This window comes from Oreochromis niloticus, linkage group LG20 (genome assembly GCF_001858045.2).
Source record: "Oreochromis niloticus isolate F11D_XX linkage group LG20, O_niloticus_UMD_NMBU, whole genome shotgun sequence".
Taxonomy (NCBI): Eukaryota; Metazoa; Chordata; class Actinopteri; order Cichliformes; family Cichlidae; genus Oreochromis; species Oreochromis niloticus.
Window position 1 is genome coordinate 24,330,553 of NC_031984.2, and position 20,577 is coordinate 24,351,129.

General features: G+C 40.7%; 3 protein-coding genes across 3 annotated transcripts; 2 read left to right on the forward strand and 1 right to left on the reverse strand.

Moving 5' to 3' along the window:
* The first annotated feature begins 3,066 nt into the window (after window positions 1–3,066).
* her12 (hairy-related 12) lies at window positions 3,067–4,196 on the forward strand. The gene is made up of 2 exons (XM_003444776.3): window positions 3,067–3,176; window positions 3,261–4,196. Exons 1-2 carry the CDS (start codon window positions 3,108–3,110, stop codon window positions 3,669–3,671), a joined length of 480 nt encoding a protein of 159 aa, XP_003444824.1. The 5' UTR covers window positions 3,067–3,107; the 3' UTR covers window positions 3,672–4,196.
* Window positions 4,197–6,180: 1,984 nt separating this feature from the next.
* On the reverse strand, window positions 6,181–10,213 carry tas1r1 (taste receptor, type 1, member 1). The gene is made up of 6 exons (XM_019349321.2): window positions 10,032–10,213; window positions 9,607–9,934; window positions 8,757–9,515; window positions 8,456–8,674; window positions 8,022–8,142; window positions 6,181–7,348 (listed from the first exon to the last, which is right to left on the reverse strand). The coding sequence occupies exons 1-6, from the start codon at window positions 10,211–10,213 to the stop codon at window positions 6,426–6,428; spliced, it is 2,532 nt and encodes an 843-aa protein (XP_019204866.1). The 3' UTR covers window positions 6,181–6,425.
* A 2,555-nt stretch (window positions 10,214–12,768) lies between these two features.
* rprd1b (regulation of nuclear pre-mRNA domain containing 1B) lies at window positions 12,769–19,879 on the forward strand. Its single transcript, XM_003444775.5, has 8 exons — window positions 12,769–13,173; window positions 13,273–13,496; window positions 14,450–14,579; window positions 14,917–15,050; window positions 15,546–15,664; window positions 15,812–15,938; window positions 16,848–17,023; window positions 17,585–19,879. The coding sequence occupies exons 2-8, from the start codon at window positions 13,346–13,348 to the stop codon at window positions 17,732–17,734; spliced, it is 987 nt and encodes a 328-aa protein (XP_003444823.1). The 5' UTR covers window positions 12,769–13,173; window positions 13,273–13,345; the 3' UTR covers window positions 17,735–19,879.
* Window positions 19,880–20,577: the final 698 nt, after the last annotated feature.

Genomic DNA, 20,577 nt, shown 5'->3' on the forward strand with positions numbered 1-20,577 from the left:
TTCAGCGCTCTCAGGCGGCTGGTGGGAGGGGGACTCGTCTTCCCACACACTTGTAGACAAAGACCCCCAGCATCCATGTAGTGCACACCAACTTCCAAAGGAGGAGAACTTCGCACTGACATGATGACAAAGAGAAAAAAAAGGGATTTTAAAAGCGCTGGGCTCACTGAAAGTTACTGGAATTTTAGATTTTGCAGTAATGACAACAGTTTTAAGTAGTACTGCTGATAAGGGCCACACAGATGTAAGAAGAGAAAGAGAAAAAAAAAACATGGATCCATTACAGTGAATTTTAATTATTTCATTACCTCCAGAGATCAGAGATTTACCTTTTTTACTTGCTTTAATCTTTCTCATATCAGATTTATTGTTCAATACCTGTAGCACTTTTTGAGCATTTTCTACTGTTCAGATGCTGCTTTTACATGACTTGGGGTAGAAATGCTGCAACTGACTGGACTCACTGCTGTACAAAAGTCTTGAGACACCCCTCATTTATTTGTATTATATTTTTCTATGAAAATGGGAATTCTGTGCATTGAAAAATGTGCAAGAAGAAATGGAAATATAGTGTATAAGACAAAAACAGACAGTCGTATAATATTAGTGAGTTCCAATATTTGGTGTGACAACACAGCCTAAACTCTTTTCTGTGTTCATAATTTCATCAGTTTTGACAAGATCTCAAACACCACGGCTGACTGCACAGATGGCTGTACGCACACCCAGCTGTACCTCTCTGCTGAGCTTGTCTGTACATATTGATCATGACTCAAACCATAAATGTCGACTTTGAATTCATCACTCCACCAGACCTGTTGTGTCTGACTTTTAGTCCAGTTCTGGTGTAATTGTTCATACCGCAGCCTTCTCTGTTTCCCCTCTTTATGAACGGCTTCTTGAAAACCACCCTTCCACTGAGACCACTTCTGATGAGGCTTATGAATAGATGAATCAACTGAAGGGACAGATACATCCATCAGATCTGGTGTTAAAGCTTTTCTTGAATTTTTCCTATTTCTTAAGTACATGACTTTCAGATACTGTACATCTGATGTAAATAGATGTAAAGACACACTTCACACTGGGCAGAGATATGCCAAGTTCACAAGTAACAGCTCTTTGGGAATCACCTTGTTGGTGTAAATATACTATTTTATGACTCTCAAGCTGTGTTATTTTTTAGCATTTTTCATACATTTCAAAAAAGAAGTAGATTTAAATTATATTATATGTTTTTGCAACAGGCTCATTATAACAAAGTGCCTAAAGGTACCATTTAAAATAAATATTTGCTACATTGTCTTTTATGTGTAGACACAACACCGGTTTATCACTTGAATTAGGGACCTTTTTATGATTGAATGACTCATAGTTCAGCTTAACAAACAAACAAGAATCAAAAACAAAATTGGTTACGAAGATGCACGTCCCAAAACCTTCAGAGAGCCTGGAGAACTATTGAAACTTTAAAATATTACAAAGAAAAGGTCTGGCTCCTTGGAAGCAAAGTCTAAAGAAATCAAGGGGTGGCCGAAGACTTTTAATAGTACTGCATCTCTACAGTTCTTCCTTTGTGATGAAACCTTTAGTTCTTCTTTCAGCGCTATAGATGGGTAACTGAAAGCACAGACCAAAACATCCATACAGACAGGCAGTGAAGCCAGTTGACTTGATTTTTCCCAGATGGACCAGGACACAGAGTTTCTGTTTGAGCTGCAACAAAAGATCAATTAACATTCCTCGGAGCGTGGAGGAGCGGCATGGCTTTTGTAGCCCATTTAGCCTGATGTTGGGGGCTGGTGGGAAACTGGGGAGATGGGACTACTCACACTGCGCCCACAAGGCCAGCTTCACATCTGGGGCCAGCCAATGATGGAGACCCTCAGAGGCACACTGCCAGCCCCGCTCATAATGCCATTAACTTGACACTAATTTGACACAGTTCATTTACAGCAGAGTCTGCAGACCCTCGGGGGAAGCGAGGCAAGGACTTTTGATTAAAGGTTGCCAACAAATTTTCAGAAGAAGTCATGACCAGTAATAAAGATATCTGCAAAATATGCTTAATTAATTAGTTTTGTAATAAATTCATGATTCGGTGACTCTCTCCAGCAGGGTGGCACTTTTGTGTTTGTCTTTCTATATGAGGGCAAATATAAACATGGCTAATATGCGCTCCCGCCCCTGTTTGTATTTAATAAGAGGAACAAGAGGCTGAGTAAACGCCTCACGCTGTGCGTCAACACAAGCGCAAAAATCGCTTGTTGGGCATTTTGAAGCGCACGCGTTGGTCGGCCCGGCTCGGGCCAGACAACTTACGCCCCTCACCTCCTTTCACACCTGGGTCGTCTGTAGCTTTGAATATGCGCGAGATACACTGCTGAAGCTTTCCCTCACTCGCGATCCCCGTGGGAAACCTTAATGTCAAGGCTTGAGTGGGGTGGAGTTGGAAAAGCAACAGGTGGCAGACGAAAAGTTTCATGTGAGACTTCTTTGATTGCTCTGTCCACTCGCCTCGTTTTACTCCCTCATTTTAAACTTCCTTCAGCCTAACTTTGATGGGACTGCCTGGAGTCATACTGTAGGCCTTTATTTTTCCAAAAACAACATTTTCTGTCCTCTCCACACTTTGCTGTCTGAGCAGTAAAGCGCTCAAGTGTTCTTTGAAGGGGCATTTATATTGTTTTATTGCAGTAACGCATTTGGTCCTTAACTGCAGTCACCCCTTCCCCCTGGAGAGATTCTCTCTTTTGTGTATTTCACTTCCTCTGATCAGAATTAAAAAACAGACAAAAAAAAAAAAAATCTGATCAATCCAGTTGATATAAATTCTGAGATAGCACCTCTGATTAAGTGTTAATTACCTGTTGCTTATCTTGGGAAACATGCCCAGCACAGATAAATGCTCTCTGAGTTATTGACATCTCCTCCATTGTTGTTGTTGGGAGTCCCACTGGTCAGAGTGTGGGAACCCCAGCCCTGCCTCAGCCACATGACTTTGTTATGCTAATCTCCCAGTATAAAATGAGGAGCGGCTCCTCCAGAGACATCAGAGCTAACACTGCTTGCCCAGAAGAAGCTGCTCACTTCACCTCTGCAGAGACATGGCTCCTTACTCAACAAACTACTCCTCTGTTCACCACATCAGGATCTCTGAGAAGGATAATATTAAAGTGAGTACCACAGGAGATTTTTAGATCTGCTTGTGCATTGCTGATTTGAATCGTGAGCTTACTTGTCTGCCTTCTCCTTCTCAGATGAGGAAACCCATTGTGGAGAAAATGCGCAGGGATCGCATCAACAGCTGCATCGAGCAGCTGAAAGTCATTCTGGAGAAGGAGTTTCACAAGCAAGAGCCCAACTCCAAGCTAGAGAAGGCTGACATCTTGGAGATGACTGTGAGCTTCCTGAGGCAGCAGCTGCAGACAGGCCTCTGTCAGAGCGACTACAACCAGACCTACTCTCAGTGCTGGAGGGACCCTGTGCACTTCATTTCAGCTGGCTCAGAGGCTTCTCTCGCCCCTCTGCAGGGACTCCAGCAGCAGCAGCAGGACCAGAAACTCCTTCAAGCGCAGACAGCCAGCAGCTCCTCCCCAGTCTGCTTCACACTCAGGCCCACCACAATGCAGGACAGTGGGAGTAGAGGCCCCGTGTGGAGGCCTTGGTAGAGGCAGAGACTGAGACATGAGGGGTGCTGAACTCTCCCTCACTATGTAGGAAATATATTTTTCCAGCCTGCTCATTCCTGATGGGTTTCCTTAGCGTCTCATCACATTGATGGACAAGTAAAAGCAACGGCTCTCACATAGCTGAAGATCCCGCTGTGACTCTTAATATGTACTTTCCCTTTGCGTTTAAAGCTGGAGGTTGATTTTGATTTTGAGTATTGATAGTTTTGTTGTTTACTCCAGTGGAGTTTTATCTTTGGACTACTCGATGTTACTGTATGTGTGTCTGCCATGCTGTGTTTAAGGACAGCTGCTGTGGAGAATATTTCTCATCTGTTTTGATGTATCTATGCCAAACTTTATGTGTCAGTATGATTACAAAGCGTGTGTTTTGCGTGTAGATGGGTTTACATTTTTAACATGTTGTACTGAGATGTTTATATTGCTGTTCTGCTATCGTGTAAAGGTTCTTAAAACTCATTCCTAACATTTGTACGACAATTAAAAATAAAAAGAAACAATCGTTAAAAATGGTTGCTGACTTTTTTACATTTATATATATTTCATGAAAAAAGTCAACATTGGTACTATATATATTAAAAAATACCACTTTATTTTTTGCCTCTTTTAGTGCATTTTCATTTAAATGCCTCTTTTAAACAATGAATGCGGGGATGCTCATTGATGGTTTGATCTACAAGGCAACAGATATAAGGATGTTTCCGTCCGTACATATCTAAACAGCAAACTTAAAAACGGGTATTGACAACACGGCTGTACTCACATTTTCCTCGTTTGGTTTGTAGATTTCATAATCAGGAAATGTGATAGGATTTCTTTGAGTTATGCTAATGAACATGAACAGAAAAACACATTTAAAAAATCCAGCAATTTGCATTTAGATGCTGGGATTTGCAGCCAGCATCTTGTCAGCTACACACGACAAGATGTATTTTATTTGCAATGCAAAGGCACAAAAACAATCAGCTGACCTTGGCATGTTAGAAACTCAGCCAGTCCACCATGCTTCTAAGTAAAACACTCGCACATGCTCCACAGTGCCCAGATTTATGGCCTACATACTGTATTCACAATTACTCACACGTGTACACATATACTTACTAATATTCAAGTATAGATCGTAATAGCATTTTCCTAGCTTGTGTTTTACTGTAAATTCATGCTTCCAACACTCAGTATTCCTAGCAGCATAGTGTAATGCATGGAAATGAAAGCCACTGTTTTCTGCTACCTCTTAGTATTTTATCAAATAATTTCTTCCCTAAAATAAAAAAAAGGAGGCTCATGTTCTTATGTGAACATTTTATTCGAACTGTGGATGATTTTTAGTCTTGGTGGTTTGGTTGTTCAAGCATTTCATTCACATCTCTCTGTTTAAATCTCCAGAGGTGCTAACTTTGTTATCTCCTCTCACAGGTCGTGATGTGGTGAAAGAAGGCGTGGTTGGTGATGCATGGAGACATGGGTGTGTAGGTGAAGCGATCAGCTTCTTTTTGGATGACACTATCAGCTCTGACGCTCTGGAGCTGCTCTTCACTTTATAGCGTGTCATTAGCATTACAAAGGCACGTTAATTAGGGCGTATTGGGGCTTGTGTCAGATGAAGATGTATCAATAACTGAGAAGTGAAGCAATCAGAGGCTGGCTCAGTGGAGATAAAAACCATTCCAGACTGAGAATTGAGTGCCATCCATCTCTTATCGGGAGCTGCTGCTTATCTCAGTCTGCATTTACTCTGGGGAACGTGGGCAGAAGCTCCTGATATGCACCCGGGGAATAATTAAACAGGATGCATCATTGCACTGGTGGTGTCAGGGGAAAAGATGCTGAAAGAAAAGATGTTATTATAGATTTAATTGCTAGTGTGGAAAAGGCAATTTCTTAGTTTTCACATCACAATGATTTACATAGTTTTTTTGTGCACATTTTTGTCCCTTTGACTTCATGGCAAAATATTATTAATGTGTGGATAGCCACATCCCAAATGAAACCTCGACTCTGCTGGTGTTCGGGTGACTTTGTCGATTTTAGTGTAACGAAAGACAAACACGGCCAAGAGCACAGTGAAACGTTGGCCACAGCAGTTTGCAGGTACAGGTGTAAACATGCCTTTGCATGGATTCAAATGGATAGTTTGTATGTTGGGCGATGTTGAAATGAAATTCCTGAATTTTTATTCTCGCGCCTCTTCTTTGTGTTCAGACAATAAAACTCCTGCTTGTTCACCCATGGCACACTTCGATTGTTGACCGAGGGTATTAGCCTGTGAGTGGACAGAGAGACTGTGGGAAAGCCAACCTCCGACTCTACTCACACATCTACTGGTCAATAGCGCTGACCTCCCAGCCACAAAAGGCCTTTTCATCTATCCTCTCAAACAACAGCTAACAGCAGCAGTGTGTGTGTGTGTGTGTGTGAGACAGAGAGAGAGAGACAAAGCAGTCAGGGATTTCTTTGACATGCAATGAGTTGTTGTATCATTCTGCATCTTGCTGTAACAAACTTTTATTCTGTAACCAGCTGCTTTTTGTTATTGACTCACTTGAAACTTGAACTTGACAATTAAATTACACTGAAATTAAATTATAGGTCATCTAAGCAAAAGAATGCACAATCTAATAACACACAACACACTCACAAGATAAACATTCTTTAAATAAAATGCATTTAAAGCTATTATTTTGCCCTGCCTTGAATATAAGTGCTGTTAATGTAATGAAATCACCACACTACTCATTTTTTCATGGTATACATTTGAATACAATTCTGGAAATGTGCAGTTGTGTTCATTTGCGGCCTCAGCACAATAATATAAATTTTGGGTACAAAGTATCCTCCGAGGAAGGCTAGGACGCTGAAGAGTGTGGCGAACACTTGTGCGGCCATGGTGAATGAATCTCTGCTGATGAGGTAGAGGGTGAAGAAGCTGATCCAGGAGATCATGTACACCATGAGGCTGAAGGTCACGCACTTGGCCTCGTTGTAATTGGCTGGCAGGTCTTTGCCCATGTAGCTGAAAGTGAAGCAGAGAACGCTGACCATGGACACATAAGCAAGTTCAACACCAGAGCCGACCGAGAGGGTGTTGCTGCACTCGAGCACAATGCGGTCTTCGTAGAATTCAAGATCCATGGAAGGCCTGGGGGTGTCGAGGGCCACACGGAGCACGGAAATGATCAGGATGATGGCAGACACTAGGAAAATTGTGAACTCTGGCCCGTGTTTTTTTGCCCACTTGTCATAGGCTGGCGGCAGCTTGGATGCAAATTTAAAAATGCAGACAACCTGAAGGGCGCGCACAGTGATGCAGGCCAGGCACACAGTGAAGCTGTCCATGAATAGAGACTGCTTGAAGATGCAGGCCAGAGGCGATGGCTGGCCAAAGTGGCACAAAGAGCTTATGGTGGCTGCAGTCAGGGCTGCCAGCATCAGGAGGCAGGTGCGGCCCCCGGCAGACTTGGCCACGGGTGTGTTCAGGTTGAGCAGGAGGATTATTGCAGTGCCAAAGATCATGAGAAGGCAGGTGGCGAAAAAGAAGAGCAGGGCAATGGAGAGAGGGGCGTCCCATTCCAGCAGCAGGACGGTCCTGTTCAGGCACTGCTCACTGTTCGGGGGCGCCCACTGCTCCGGCAGACACGGCTGGCAAATTACAGGATCTAAGGAAGAGAAAAAGCACAGCTTGAAGAAAACCTGGGATATAAAAGCTGGACAAGTTGTGTCCACTGTTGGTTGAGCTCAGATTCACCAGCCCAACTCTGAAACTTAAAGTCAAACACACAGCATTTGCTGGAAATCATATATTATGTGATTTGTTGTTGTTCTACATTCTGGCCCTTGTTTTGCTTTTTCAGGGCTGTTTGGCACCAGCGTTAGAATGTGACTTCAGCGCCACCTGTTGGATAATTTTACGCACAACAACAGATAATGGCGCTCTGTTGCAACGTGGATCACTTTGTTCACTGGAAGAAATCTTAAATAAGTTACCACATGGACAGTATCCCGTGTTGAACTCTATATTGACTTCTGGAGCAGAACAACTTAACTTTTATTTCTTGGATATCTTTATGATTTTGGGGGGTTTGTATTTGCATTACATACAATCAGCACCTCTGATGATGCTGATAAACGACACATATGTATTACTGGCTTTTATAATAAAAAGATAGATTTTATATCATCTTTGTTATGAGATCATAAGATCTCAGATTCACTTTTCAGTCTCATTTTGCTCCATAGAGATAATATGTGATCAAGGAAACCCCTTTCCACCTCCCGCCTCTCTGTTTTCTATCTAACCAGGTGCTTTACTGCTCCTTTTTCTTTGTTTACCACTTTTATTGAGGAATGTGGCAGCAGGACAGGCCTGACAGTCAAAGCAGCACTTGTGCTGCCCTGTCAGCAACTTCTTGTGGCCTGTTGGGCAGGGTGGAGAACAGATGGACAGTGGCACCTATACACAGCCAAAGAAAAAGACATATTATAGATTAGCTTTTATTTAAACAGGTCATCTCTAATAGATCTAGCTCTTGGTTGAAAGGGAGAGCAGAGAATAACAGAAGAAATAAATGTTATACAACAGATGCTCATAAAAGCACATAAAAGCACATAAACCACAACATCAAAAGCATATTTGTTTAACCTTTTTAAATGAGAAATGAAAATTATAATGTTTGATCTTTGAAATGACTTTTCTGTGGTGTCTTTTGTAATATTTCAGATTTTTTTAAACTATAAAACAAACCAAAACACCATGTTGCTCTTACTGCTCTTGAACCTTCTTTTCCGCACCACTCAATTTGATCTGCATCAATTGTCAGGGTAATTGGGTCCGGGGTAAAGGAGCCCACTACTCTCAGGGACCAGTCAGTGCCCCTCCAAATCCAGGTAACAATATCATATCCTGTGGGTGGATCTCCATTTGCATCGAAGTACACAGAGGTGTTCTCCAGGGAAAATCGCACATGCTTTAGCTGCTGAAAAAGCTGAAGAGGACAGAAAATGAGAATTATGTAAAGAACAAACCCAAATCAAACCAAACCAAAACATCAGTTTAAATCAACTCACCTCCCACGGATACACGGTTCTCTTGTTGCACTTTTTGGCATCACAACCAAGTGTAGTGTGCAGAGCATGAGCCAAAGCATACACAGCTTTATACACATTGAAGGCAGAGGCGATGTCATATTCCTCCAGAGAGTAATTATTTCTGGCGAGGCTGTACAGGTCCGTGCTCTGTAGGCAGTCATTTCCATTGCTCATGGTAACATTAGCGTTGGCGCGTTGCATTGAAGCCTCGACTATCTTTTTCTCAAACTCCTCAAATCCGGGAATGGATATAGGTTTGACGGCCACACCGATCACAGTACCGATTGTGTTGATTCCACTTATGCCTGATATAAGAGTTGCCACTGACCAGTCCTCCGTCCCAATCCACACCTTATCTGTTATGTTGCGCTCGAGTACAAATGGGAAGAAGCCACTGAGTTTCGTCTTGCTGGAGAAGACCACGATGGTATTGACGTGGGTTGTCAGTAAGTCCGTTACCATGTTCCTCATGATCTGGACTGTTTCATCTGTGGCAGAGGGGATGACTCCTTGGTAGGCGATGCAGATGCCATAGCTGGATGCTTCCTGGGACAGACTTTTCATGCCCTGAAGCCCATAGTCATTGTCACTGCCTAAGAGAGCGATCCAGGTCCAGTTGAAACGAACCAGGAGCTGGATCATAGCAGCTACCTGGTTCTTGTCACTGGGAATTGTGCGGAAAAAAGATGGATAGTATATCTTGTTGCTCAGCTGCTCACTTGATGCTTCATAAGAGATCTACAATGAGCAATGAGTTTCTTTTAAGATGTGAATGTGGAATGTAAAATAATTCATGGACACGAGCAAAGACTTCCAGGTATTAACTTACCTGTGGTACAAGAGAAGTCCCCAGTAAAGCAGCAGGGGTGAAAGAGTTGCTGCTGCTGTCCGGCCCAATCACAGCCACAGATGTTTGAGCATCACTGGAATTAAAGGCAGTGTCGTTCTGTGCCCCAGGGGTAGAAATGTTCCTGTACTGTTGGTCGAGCAGGTCCAGTGTGGCCAGGATACTGGCCGGTACTGAGCAAATATCGTACATCTGGTAGCCGAGTTTCACTCCTGGTAGGAGAGAAAGCACCCCTGTTTTGCTATTGATTTCTTCCACAGCAAATCTCATGGCTTGCAACAGATGAAAACCATGTTTGTTGGGACTGCCTCTGGAGAAGAAAAAAAAGAGTGTTAAGTTTGAAAAAAACTGGTCCACAAGTGAAATGCATCTAACAGGTTTCTGTCTAATAAAACAGAAACACTCACTCTCTGCATGGAACCAGAGCAGGCAAACCACTCAGCCCATTAGTGTAGAAGAGAGGAAAGAGTCCAGCGAAGGAGAAGTCCCCCTGCAGATACATCCCCTGGCTGCGAGTGGTGTGATCTAGATTCCCATCTGCTGGCTGCAGCATCAACCAGCCCAAGCAAAGTAGCACAGTAACAGACATGTTCATATTTTAGCGTCAGCTTATGCACATCTGCATGTGGAAGCTCAATGTGGTGTGCAAAAACAGATCAGGAACTCATTTTAAAAGTGTGGGCTGGCAGAGGGGAGGATTTTCCATCCTTCTGAAAAATGTTTACTGAGTGAAGGTACTTTGCATGTTGAATTTGTTGTCATTAGTTTTCCTCCCGTTGAAATGATTTGCATAAATGAAAGTCATGAAGAGGCAGACCAGTGATTTTTTCATAAATCTTTGACCACTAACATGGAGTCAGTGCAGATTCACTTTATTAAGTCTTTTAACACATTTATTCAGGCTGATAGTCTTTTCCAATGTAAGGCTTTGTGTTCAAGGATTTTAAATTGTAAGATTAAATTTTAATCTTAAAGATTAACCTGTTTAGTTTTTTATTTATTGGATAACATTATAATTATGGCTTCTGAGGTTTGTGATATACAATGCTATGGTGGAAAAAGCCTCTAAACAACAGTTCTCAAGCAAGATCCATAAAGTACATCCAGGTCATCTGGGTAAATATCTGACAAGAAGCCTGTCTTTTGAATGATATTGCAATTTCGGTACATACATTACATACATAGATACAAAGTGAATTTATCAACAAATGAAGGCAACATTACAGGATGCTACTGGATACTTTTTGTAAGTACATTTTGTGATATTATTTTTGTTAAATTCCACAAGATGTGTGTTTAGTAAAAAGCAGCTGCCCATAAAACAGAAAATATCTGTTAAATTTTACATGGAAATAATGCTTCTCGAAAGCGTGTCTGGATCAGCACAAAAACTAAGAATCTGCTTTGAACAGAAAGTATTTTTCCTTAAAAAGTAGAATGAAAAACGTAGCTCCTCAAATCGGGACAGTGGGTTTATTTTAAGGTGTGACACACAATAAGTTCATCAATGTTTAATAAATATTATACAAAAACGGTTTATTGAGCAGAATGAAGTATAAGATACTGAAAGCCAAAATGTAATGTCACCAGATGAGAATTCAGGGTCTCAGGAGGTTAGCTTATAAAGGTTTAATTTGAAAGTGATGTCCTTTAAATGTGATGCTTTTGATCCAGAGAATTCAACCATTTAGGAAACACCAGTTGAAAAAACTGTGGCTTTAGTTTTTGTTACTCAGAAGGACATTTTAGAAAATGTAAAAGCCAATAATAATAATAATAACAACAACAACAATAGTAATACATTTTATTAATAGGGCTCTTTCAAAACACTCAAGGATGCTTTAAAAGCAAATAAATAAAAAAACAAATACTGACTTTCCAAATGCATATAATATTACATATTACACTATCAATTTAAGATAATCTGTAACAGGACCTTTATTGGTGAGTCTTATAAGCTACACTTATTTTGTAACGTGCAAATCCTTCATGAAGCAGGGCTGTACAGGTGTGCCAGAATTTGCATTTTGGTTGATATTTGACTCGTATTTTGTCAAACACACCTGTTGTACTAACATGTAATTTGCTTAGATCCAGGGAAAAACCATTGTTTTAACAGGAATACAGTGCATTTTATTATCCGCTGTATTATGCAGTCAAATAGCCATGTAAATTCAAATATCTGTACAAACACAAAGATTTGATGGCATGCACACAATATGCAGACTTTTAACAGAAAGGTATTTGTTAATATATCCATATGAGCCAGGAAGTGGGATAAATTCTCTCTGTTTCGTCTTTTAATGACATATTGCAGTCAGTTTAATAACTGAGCTGCATGAGTAATAGATCCAAGTTAAAGCAATCATAGCTTGAGAACGGGCACAAGAAAAATCTACTCATGGCAAAAGGTTTATGAGTAAGACTCTGACCTTTACCAACGTGACTCCTCTCTGTGTAATTCTTCCTCTCAGCCTTCCAAAAACGTGTAAAGCAGCCATTATTAATGTACTCTTATGCTTCTTTATTATTACATAAAGTGAATTGCAAACAGCTAAGTATAGACTGAAATTGGGCAACGTTTTGGTTAATCATTTGGTACACAAAGAAAAAAATAGTACGACATTTAACTATAGTCCTATATAACAACTGTTTGTCATGTCTTTGTGTTGAACTGGTGCAATAAAACAGAAGTGTTCGGGTCTTACAGCTTTTAAAAGATCAGCCGGTCAAACTGCAAAGTGGAAGAGAGGCATTTTGGACATAACATAACAAAACAATGGCCTGCTTGGCCTATAACTAAAGCTCCAATCATGTTCTCCTCTTCCCGTGTTTTTGGCCTATCAATCTAATCAAAATATTGATCTGACAGTGTAAAATTGCCTGTTTTAATGCATTTGAACTGCAGTAAAAAATAAACAAAAATACACAACTTTAGTGAATTACTTTCAGTGCCCCTTATAGCCTTATTACATGTTCTAATTTATATATATTTTTTCTAAATCATCAAAAATACTGAGACATATTTCTCAAAATTCTCGTGAAGGTATAGATGATACTGAGTGTCTTTAAAAAATTCTGTGTTATTTAAGCAGTGGCGATATGAACAAAATAGCCTTCATCCCCGGATAAAGATGATGATGATGATGCCCGGTTCTGTTTGCGTCACTACCATGCGACGCGAACATCGAGGTGAAAGTGCAAGCTGCCATTTTTTGAAAGAAGTCTTTTTGATGAGTTAGGCGACCAAAGCCAAAGTGTGAGTTTCGCCGTTAGCGCTTCGTCGTTGGGTTTTTTATGCTGGTGGGTTGACACGTATTAATCCGGCGTGTTACAGAAGCTCTGTGTATTCAGGGTCTGTTTGGAGAGCAGGCTAGCACAGGGCTGCACTGCTCTGCAGATGGCTGCTTAGCTCGGTTGGCTAACGTTAGCTGGTGCTGTAAACAAACACTGGAGTGAGTGAAGAAGCAGCTGCTGATAAAGGAGCTCATCTTCATCGCAGGCTTGCTTTAGCGGATTTGGTCGATAATTCAGGAAGCTGGGAGGAAGGTAACGTTTGGGAGGAGCGGGAAGCAGTTTGATGCTACCTGTCTGTAAGTTAGCAGCACAACTTCAGTTTTGATGACAGTGCGGGTCTCTCCAAAATAGCTCGGGGCTCAGTCGCGTTAGAGCTGGTCGGAGTCGGTCCGGTCACAAGGGAAGCGCACACTCACTCACCGGCATGTCGTCCTTCTCTGAGTCCGCCCTGGAGAAGAAGCTGTCGGAGCTGAGCAGCTCGCAGCAGAGCGTCCAGACTCTGTCTCTGTGGATCATCCACCACCGCAAACACTCGGCCCTCATCGTCAAAGTGTGGCACAGAGAGCTGAAGAAAGGTGAGATCTGACTGCCCCCGCTGAAACCCCCCCCCACACACACACACACACACACACACACACACACACATACACACATACACACATTTGTGTTGTATGTTGCAGCCAAAGAGAGAGCTGGTAACTTAAACAAGTAAAGGACACTGTACATGCATTAATACATGCATTTCTTTCTAAGCCATGACATAGGCACAGACTGTAAACTCATTTTACGCTGTGAGCCACGTACAGCACACTGCAAAGCCCCTTTCTGTCAGTGCAAAGAAGTTTAACTGTGCATTTAATCCATGGCATTATCTTAGTTTCAGGAAATAAATGTGTAGGATGACTTCTGGTATCTTACAGCCCAGTCTGTCCTGTACTGTTTTGTTTTTGTTTGTTTTTTTGTTAATAGAAAATAGCCTTTTTTAAACTGTGGACCTATTGTAAAAAAACATAAACTGTTATAGTGCATTGTGGAAAAAAAAACTATTTTTCTCTCAGTTAATTGTTTATCTGTTGCTTAATTACTTTGGTGCAGTATGAACAGTAATGGGGGAGGTCTTTCTCAGTAGGAAAACCTATAAACCACATATTATGCACCTTTCTACATTTTCCAAAGCTGTCCAGTGGGCTGAATTGGAATCTGTGCTAGGCTGATTCTGATCCGTGGGAATTATGTTTGACACCCCTGCCCTAAGACCTTATAGATGGTCAGCTTGCATTGGTGTGAAAGAATAGAAATGCTACTAAATCAAGTTTTATTGCGACTAACAGTGTATTTTTCCTAATTCTTATGCTGTAAGTAAAGGAGATGGGCATGATGAAGGGAAAATATGCCAATTAAAACTCAAACTGCAACTCAAACTCAAAATAATTTGAATGTGAGAAACTGATAATCACTCTGTGAATTTTCCTTGTTAATTTTGTTAAAGCTAATGTTTTAAATGAGATATTTTTCATGTATCTTGCAGCTAAAAGCAGCAGGAAGCTGACATTCCTGTATCTGGCTAATGATGTCATCCAGAACAGCAAGAAGAAAGGCCCCGAGTTCACCAAAGACTTTGAGTCTGTGCTCGTCGATGCCTGCTCCCATGTTGCCAGGTATATTTTAATGGTGACCACCGTGTTCTCTGAGTCAGCTCCAAATTAGACTCTCCTGAATGTAGTAAATGTGTGTGAGTCTGTGTGGGGAAGTAGATGCATGGGAAATAATTTGTTTGAATTGTGGTTTTGCTATGCTTTTCTATTAAGCACAGCAGATCCTATCTGGACCTCTGCAGCCCCGATTATCTTTTGTCATACATGTCATAAAAACTCTGGATGTGCTTTGATCTTTTTATAGCCTTCCTGTACGTCTTTAAATTTTAAATTTTTATGTAACAAGTTGTTATTCCCTTATTGTGTGCTGAACTCTGTTGTTCCTCTCGTCGCCCTGCAGTGATGCAGACGAGAACTGTAAAAAGCACATGGAAAGACTGTTGAACATCTGGAAGGAGAGGAACCTCTACAGAAGCGACTTCATCCAGCAGCTCAAACTCGCCATAGAAGACTCAAACAGTCCCAGGCCTTCAGGTTAGATGACTATTACATAACATGTTGTCACAGGTGTATGTAAATGTATACGATGCGTTTGACATCACAGCATTTCACTTTAAAACCATGGCCAGGATCACCAGTGCTGAAAGAAGTCACATTTTGTGGACGTTTGTTAGAGAGCTGTCATGATTTATGAGGTGACTGTATCAGTGGGCTGCGTCTGAGTGAATACACTGATTACGACTGAATAATTCTCCAAACAGGAAGCCTTTCTTTTCACTCTTTCACTGTTAACAACATGTGTGTCGACACGCCTGCATTTGCAGGTAAATGGCAGGATTTTACTGAGTTTGTATCACAGAACAACAGAAAGAGCAGCGTTCAAGTACCCAAAATGTTATCCAACAGTGAATACGTTTTGGGTGTTTATCCTGTTGATATCAGTATGCCATCATAGGTGTTAAAGGAAACATATTAGAGACCTCATGATGTGTTTTTTCTGTTCTGTTATCTCCAAACTTCACTCTGCAGAAGAAAAAAAGCCAGTGAAAAGAAGCTATCAAAAGATCCAGGAAGATGAGGACGATGATGACAACGACTATAGAAGCCACACTTCTCCTCGCAACGCAGATTCCTCAGCAACTCAGCTGGTGAAGATGCCAACGTTTAATTCAGATCATGTTAAAATGCTGGGATTTTTGTCTTTGGACTGCCCTCCTCACTGATCTCTTATTGTTTCCCCCACTTCCTTTTTTTCCTTGTCTCCTGTCTTCAAACACACTCTGGCACACGTGCAGACAGAGGAGCTGGTAAAAGCCCTGCAGGACTTAGAGAACGCTGCATCAGGCGACGCAGCTGTTCGTCAGAAGATTGCCTCGCTGCCGCAGGAAGTCCAGGATGTTTCCCTGCTGGAGAAGATCACAGGTAAGGCTTGGACAGCTCAGCTCGGTTTTGGACAAAATTGTTGGTAACCTTCTGTCAAAGAAAGAACAACCTACAGTGGTAACTAAAATAATAACTTGAAACTGAGAAAAGTAATAACACTAAAACAAAAAACTTAAAGAAAATCAGACATTGCTTTTAAATTGTCGTTCAGCAGAATCATTTTTTTAAACAACTAATGAAATTGGCCTGGGTATAAATGATGGTACCCCTAGAAAAGACTGATTCCACTAGTGCATACTGAGCTCAATTCGACTCGGCTTTTATGGTTTTTGATAGTAGGACCTGGTACCGGGTACTTTTCGTTCCAAGCGAGCTGAATCGATCCAAAAATGTCATGCTAACAGACTGCATGCTGCCAATTGGCAAGTCAGTGGTGTCACTCGGTGAGTCATGAGAGTGACTCCTTCACAAAATTCAAAACACACTTTTTTTAAACCCAGCAGTTTCAGCCAAATTCCTATAATGACCCCATCCACATTAGATGGTAGTTGATTATAATGAAAAATGAGACAAAACGAGTAGAGTACAGTTGAGTTGAGCCAAGTAGGTACCGTACTAGTGGAAAAGAGCCAAGGTAAACTAGATTGTGCCCTGTAATTAGCATTGTAGGTGTCTTCTATGGTTTGTACCACACTGACCACAGAAAGCTAAGGAGAGAGCAGCCTCAGGAGATCTCTTTGTAGAGCTTGAGCTTAGATTATTTTATCTCTGCTTTCAGTGTAATTAAATTGTTCCTCCCAAAAAGACTCACAGTCAATCAAAAAATATTAGGACAGAACATATATATAGCAATCAAGCACTCCTTGTAGAGGAGCGTGTTTATCTCGAGTAACCTCGGATTAAATTAAGACTCTGACATTAACAACACACACTTTGGCTCAACTCTAGACAAAGAGGCTGCAGACAAGCTCTCAAAAACAGTGGATGAAGCCTGCTTGCTGCTGGCGGAATATAACGGGCGCCTGGCCGCAGAGCTGGAGGACCGGCGGCAGTTAGCACGTATGCTCACTGAATACATCAGCAGCCAGAAGGAGGCACTCATGGAGAGAGAGAAGAAACTAGAGGTAAGGCACCGACAGGCGCAACAATCATTAGAAAAGGATGTTTGAATGCTTGTGTTTGTCTCATTAATAAAGGGAGCCGCAAAACCTGTAATACACTTGTGTAGAGTTAAGTACAGATGTCTGAACTCATTATAGCTGTTATCATACAGCATGCCATATTATTTCACAGATAACTGCAGGAAAAATACCTAAAGGTAACAACACCCCGATCTGTTTGAGGTCAAGTTCAGTGACTCACATTAGCTGAGGAAATAAAAACAGCTTTTTATATTTGTCTGCAAACATGTTTATTTCTACTGACATGGCAAGAAATAAAAGAGGTGAGAAAGTCAGCACACTGTAAAAAGCAAGATCTGCTTATCACAGTTGGCAGACGTTTATTCTTGGACGTTTACGTTTACATACAATTCTGATGTTTTTTACTGACATTGTGGTGCGTCCAGCTTTAGAGGTCATCTCCCTTCTTTACTGCCTGGCTCTTCTGTTTCCTGCTTCACATTTTTTCATATTAAAAAAGGTATAAATTGCTCATACCTGTGCATGTCGTCATGTTTTCGGCAGGAGTATAAGCAGAAACTGGCGAGGGTGACTCAGGTGAGGAAGGAGCTCAAGTCCCACATCCAGAGTCTCCCTGACCTTTCGCTGCTGCCCAACGTAACTGGGGGTCTGGCTCCGCTCCCCTCAGCAGGCGACCTCTTCTCCACCGATTGAGCACCCTTTGCCTCGACGAAGTCTCCCGTGTGCTCCTCCCCAGCCAATCTCAGCTCCACGTTGGATTTACAGAAATGTCTCCAGCCAGAGGACACGTGTGGTCAATCCTCTTAACAGTCGCCAGCCTACCTGCTAATTCAAACCTGCAGGACGAGGAGGAGGAAGGCTTTTGGTAAAATGAGAATGCTCTGCAGAGGAGAATAAAGACTCTGTCAGTTTGTTTATTTTGTTTGTTTCTTCCCCCCATACCCTCTCGATCGTCAAGGATTCCACTTCACCAGCTCGGAACAAGTTTCCTATTGCTTTTATTTTGTTTTAAATGCTGGAAGTTTCAGTGATTTAGGAGGAGGAGCTTAGACGTAAACTTGGTCAGGACGTATCAGTCGAAGCATCTGGCTGTAAGTTATAGTTCGGATTCAGTGAGCAAAGGCTGTCTGTCCGCCCTCTTAATTCCTAAAGGCTGTGGCTACACTGTGAAGAGGATGTACCATTCATTAGGTTTACTTTTTGACTTTCAGTTGCTTGGTTTTTATCGACAAATTAGAGAGATTGTTGATTGTGTGTGTATAGTTAGAGAAAATATCAGGCCACTTCAGTATGTGTTGCTTTTTTGGTTGTTTCACTGGACGCCACACACAGCGCTTTCATTAAAGTAACACTTGGTAGAGTCTGAAAAATGCGATTTGTGGGATACAATCATTCAGGCGGGAATTTTAAAGACAAGGGACTTTTTATTTTCCTGTATGTAAGGATTTTTCTTATTTTGATACAAAGGTGCACAAGGTTCAAAAGAACTGTTGTCATGCTTTCATTTGAAATATGATGAAGCTCATTATGTTCGTTAGTGGAAAAGAGGCACAGTTTGAGTTTTGCTAATGAAATCCTGCACGTTTGAAAAAAGATCATCGAAATGCTAAAACTAAAAAAACTATTGCTGTATCTTTTGAAAAGGTAATTGATAAGAAGGCAAAAATAAAAATAAATGAAGACATCAGGAGGACTGAGCCGTCATTAAAAGAAGTGTCAAGATAAACGAGCCACAAAACGACATTTGCTGATATACTGATCACAACATGTTTGGAAAAGTTAAATAAAAGGGTAGCGTAGTTGCATTAATTAGGTTATATGTTATTGTGAAATGAACTGACCGTTCTCTACTTTAACGACATTAAATAGCCACATTGGATTGATCAAAAATAATTATTAAATATTCCACAGTTCTACCTGCCTGTATCGTGTTCAACAGGTTCACGCCTGCATCCCTTTCATATTTGTTTTTGTTTTTTTTCACGGGTGATCCATCATGTAACAAATGTGTTTATTTAGATATTGAGGTCAGGAAAAGTTGGTAATTACCAAAGTCATTATTTTGGTACAAGCCTTTTAGGAACAGTTCTGCGAGAAGGCCATCTGTCATTTTGCTTAACTGATATTTAATTTTCAGTTGTCTGATACACAAAGGAAAAATGCATTTATTGAAAAAGTTTATGATAAAAAGCTCAGAGATGTTTAACTAGACAAACTGCTCATTTCATTAGCGTCTTCAGAAACACATGGCGAGTCCTGCTGCTGCAGCTGAGGTGATTTTTTTTTTTTTTCCTTATATAAAAGAAAGATTGTAGAAGCTGTAGCTTATCTGCTGATTCCAAACGCTCAGCTGAGACATGCTGTTCATGTAAAACCTTTGCAGTAAAAAGATTAGCCTCTCCTGGAAGTCTGGAACCACGAAATCTTTCAAAGAGCAGGTGAAAATTAGCAGTTTTCTGCAGCGTTTGTTCAACCAAAGGTGTGGATGCATTCGTTAGAGTCATTACTGGGGTCATAAAACAGATGTTTGGGCTTTAACATGAGCCCTAATGTCAAAATAAACTTTTGGATTTTGGATGTCGAACATTAAAGTGGAGCCATTATTTCATTAATTCATGTTCATCTGATAAAAACCAAAACCAGGAAAGATTTCAATAACATTTTAACCCAGATGTGCTTGACTGTAGATAACACTTAGATATTTTCTTACTGACTTGCTGTGTGGTATGTGTTTCTCTATAGAATCAGTCTGTACTACCAGGACTCTGCCACTAGGGATAATGTTTTTTCTGTAATGAAAGTGATTCAGTGGATGCCAATAAACTGGAACCATTTGAACAAATTCTGTGTGTATTTTACATAATTTCAGTATAATGGAAATATACATACTTAAATTAAAAATGGGTTTTAATTATAATACACAATAATAATAATAATAAAAGTCATATGTGCAAATCAGAGTTTTCCAGCTTTTCATTTAATGCAGTGAGGAAACAGTTTAGAGACCATGGATTACATTTCTGTTATAATTTTAAGTTATTTAAGTAGTGGACCTTATCCTTCTAGGATCTTTTCATTAGGTTTGGTGTATCCTCCATCTAAGAAATTCCCTACTTTAAATATTATATTACAGATATGACGGTGGATGTCAATATAAAATCACAGGAAGATGAAATGGGAACAGACCCTTTCTCATACTCCTTAGAAGCTGTAAGGGTGGAGGAAGAGTCCTGACTACAGAAAACTGCATGTGACTCGAAGTAGAGTTTAACAAATGCTCAATTTAAGAAGCTAATTCAAATTTTTATTTATTTATTTATTTCCATTAATCATGAATACTTGTGTTCTTGCCTCTTGTTTTGTCTTTTTAAACACCTCTAATGTTATTTCAGACTTAAAGTGTCTTAAAGTATGTATTTTATGTATTAGTAGTGTTAGTCAACTGAGCTTCTAGCAATATTTATCTGGTAATATTTTATATTTTTTAAGTTTATAAAATGAAATGTCATCAAGAGCAGTATTCTCTATGTGCTGAT

Coding starts and splice junctions, on each gene's coding strand:
- her12 (XM_003444776.3), top strand. CDS start 3,108: ATGGCTCCTTACTCAACAAACTACTCCTCTGTTCACCACATCAGGATC. Junction 3,177..3,260: donor CTGAGAAGGATAATATTAAA/GTGAGTACCACA, acceptor TCTCCTTCTCAG/ATGAGGAAACCCATTGTGGA.
- tas1r1 (XM_019349321.2), bottom strand. CDS start 10,213: ATGTCTGTTACTGTGCTACTTTGCTTGGGCTGGTTGATGCTGCAGCCA. Junction 9,516..9,606: donor GGACTTCTCTTGTACCACAG/GTAAGTTAATAC, acceptor TGCTCATTGTAG/ATCTCTTATGAAGCATCAAG. Junction 7,349..8,021: donor CACATTCCTCAATAAAAGTG/GTAAACAAAGAA, acceptor TCTCTTCCTTAG/ATCCTGTAATTTGCCAGCCG.
- rprd1b (XM_003444775.5), top strand. CDS start 13,346: ATGTCGTCCTTCTCTGAGTCCGCCCTGGAGAAGAAGCTGTCGGAGCTG. Junction 13,497..14,449: donor GCACAGAGAGCTGAAGAAAG/GTGAGATCTGAC, acceptor TGTATCTTGCAG/CTAAAAGCAGCAGGAAGCTG. Junction 15,939..16,847: donor CCTGCTGGAGAAGATCACAG/GTAAGGCTTGGA, acceptor GCTCAACTCTAG/ACAAAGAGGCTGCAGACAAG.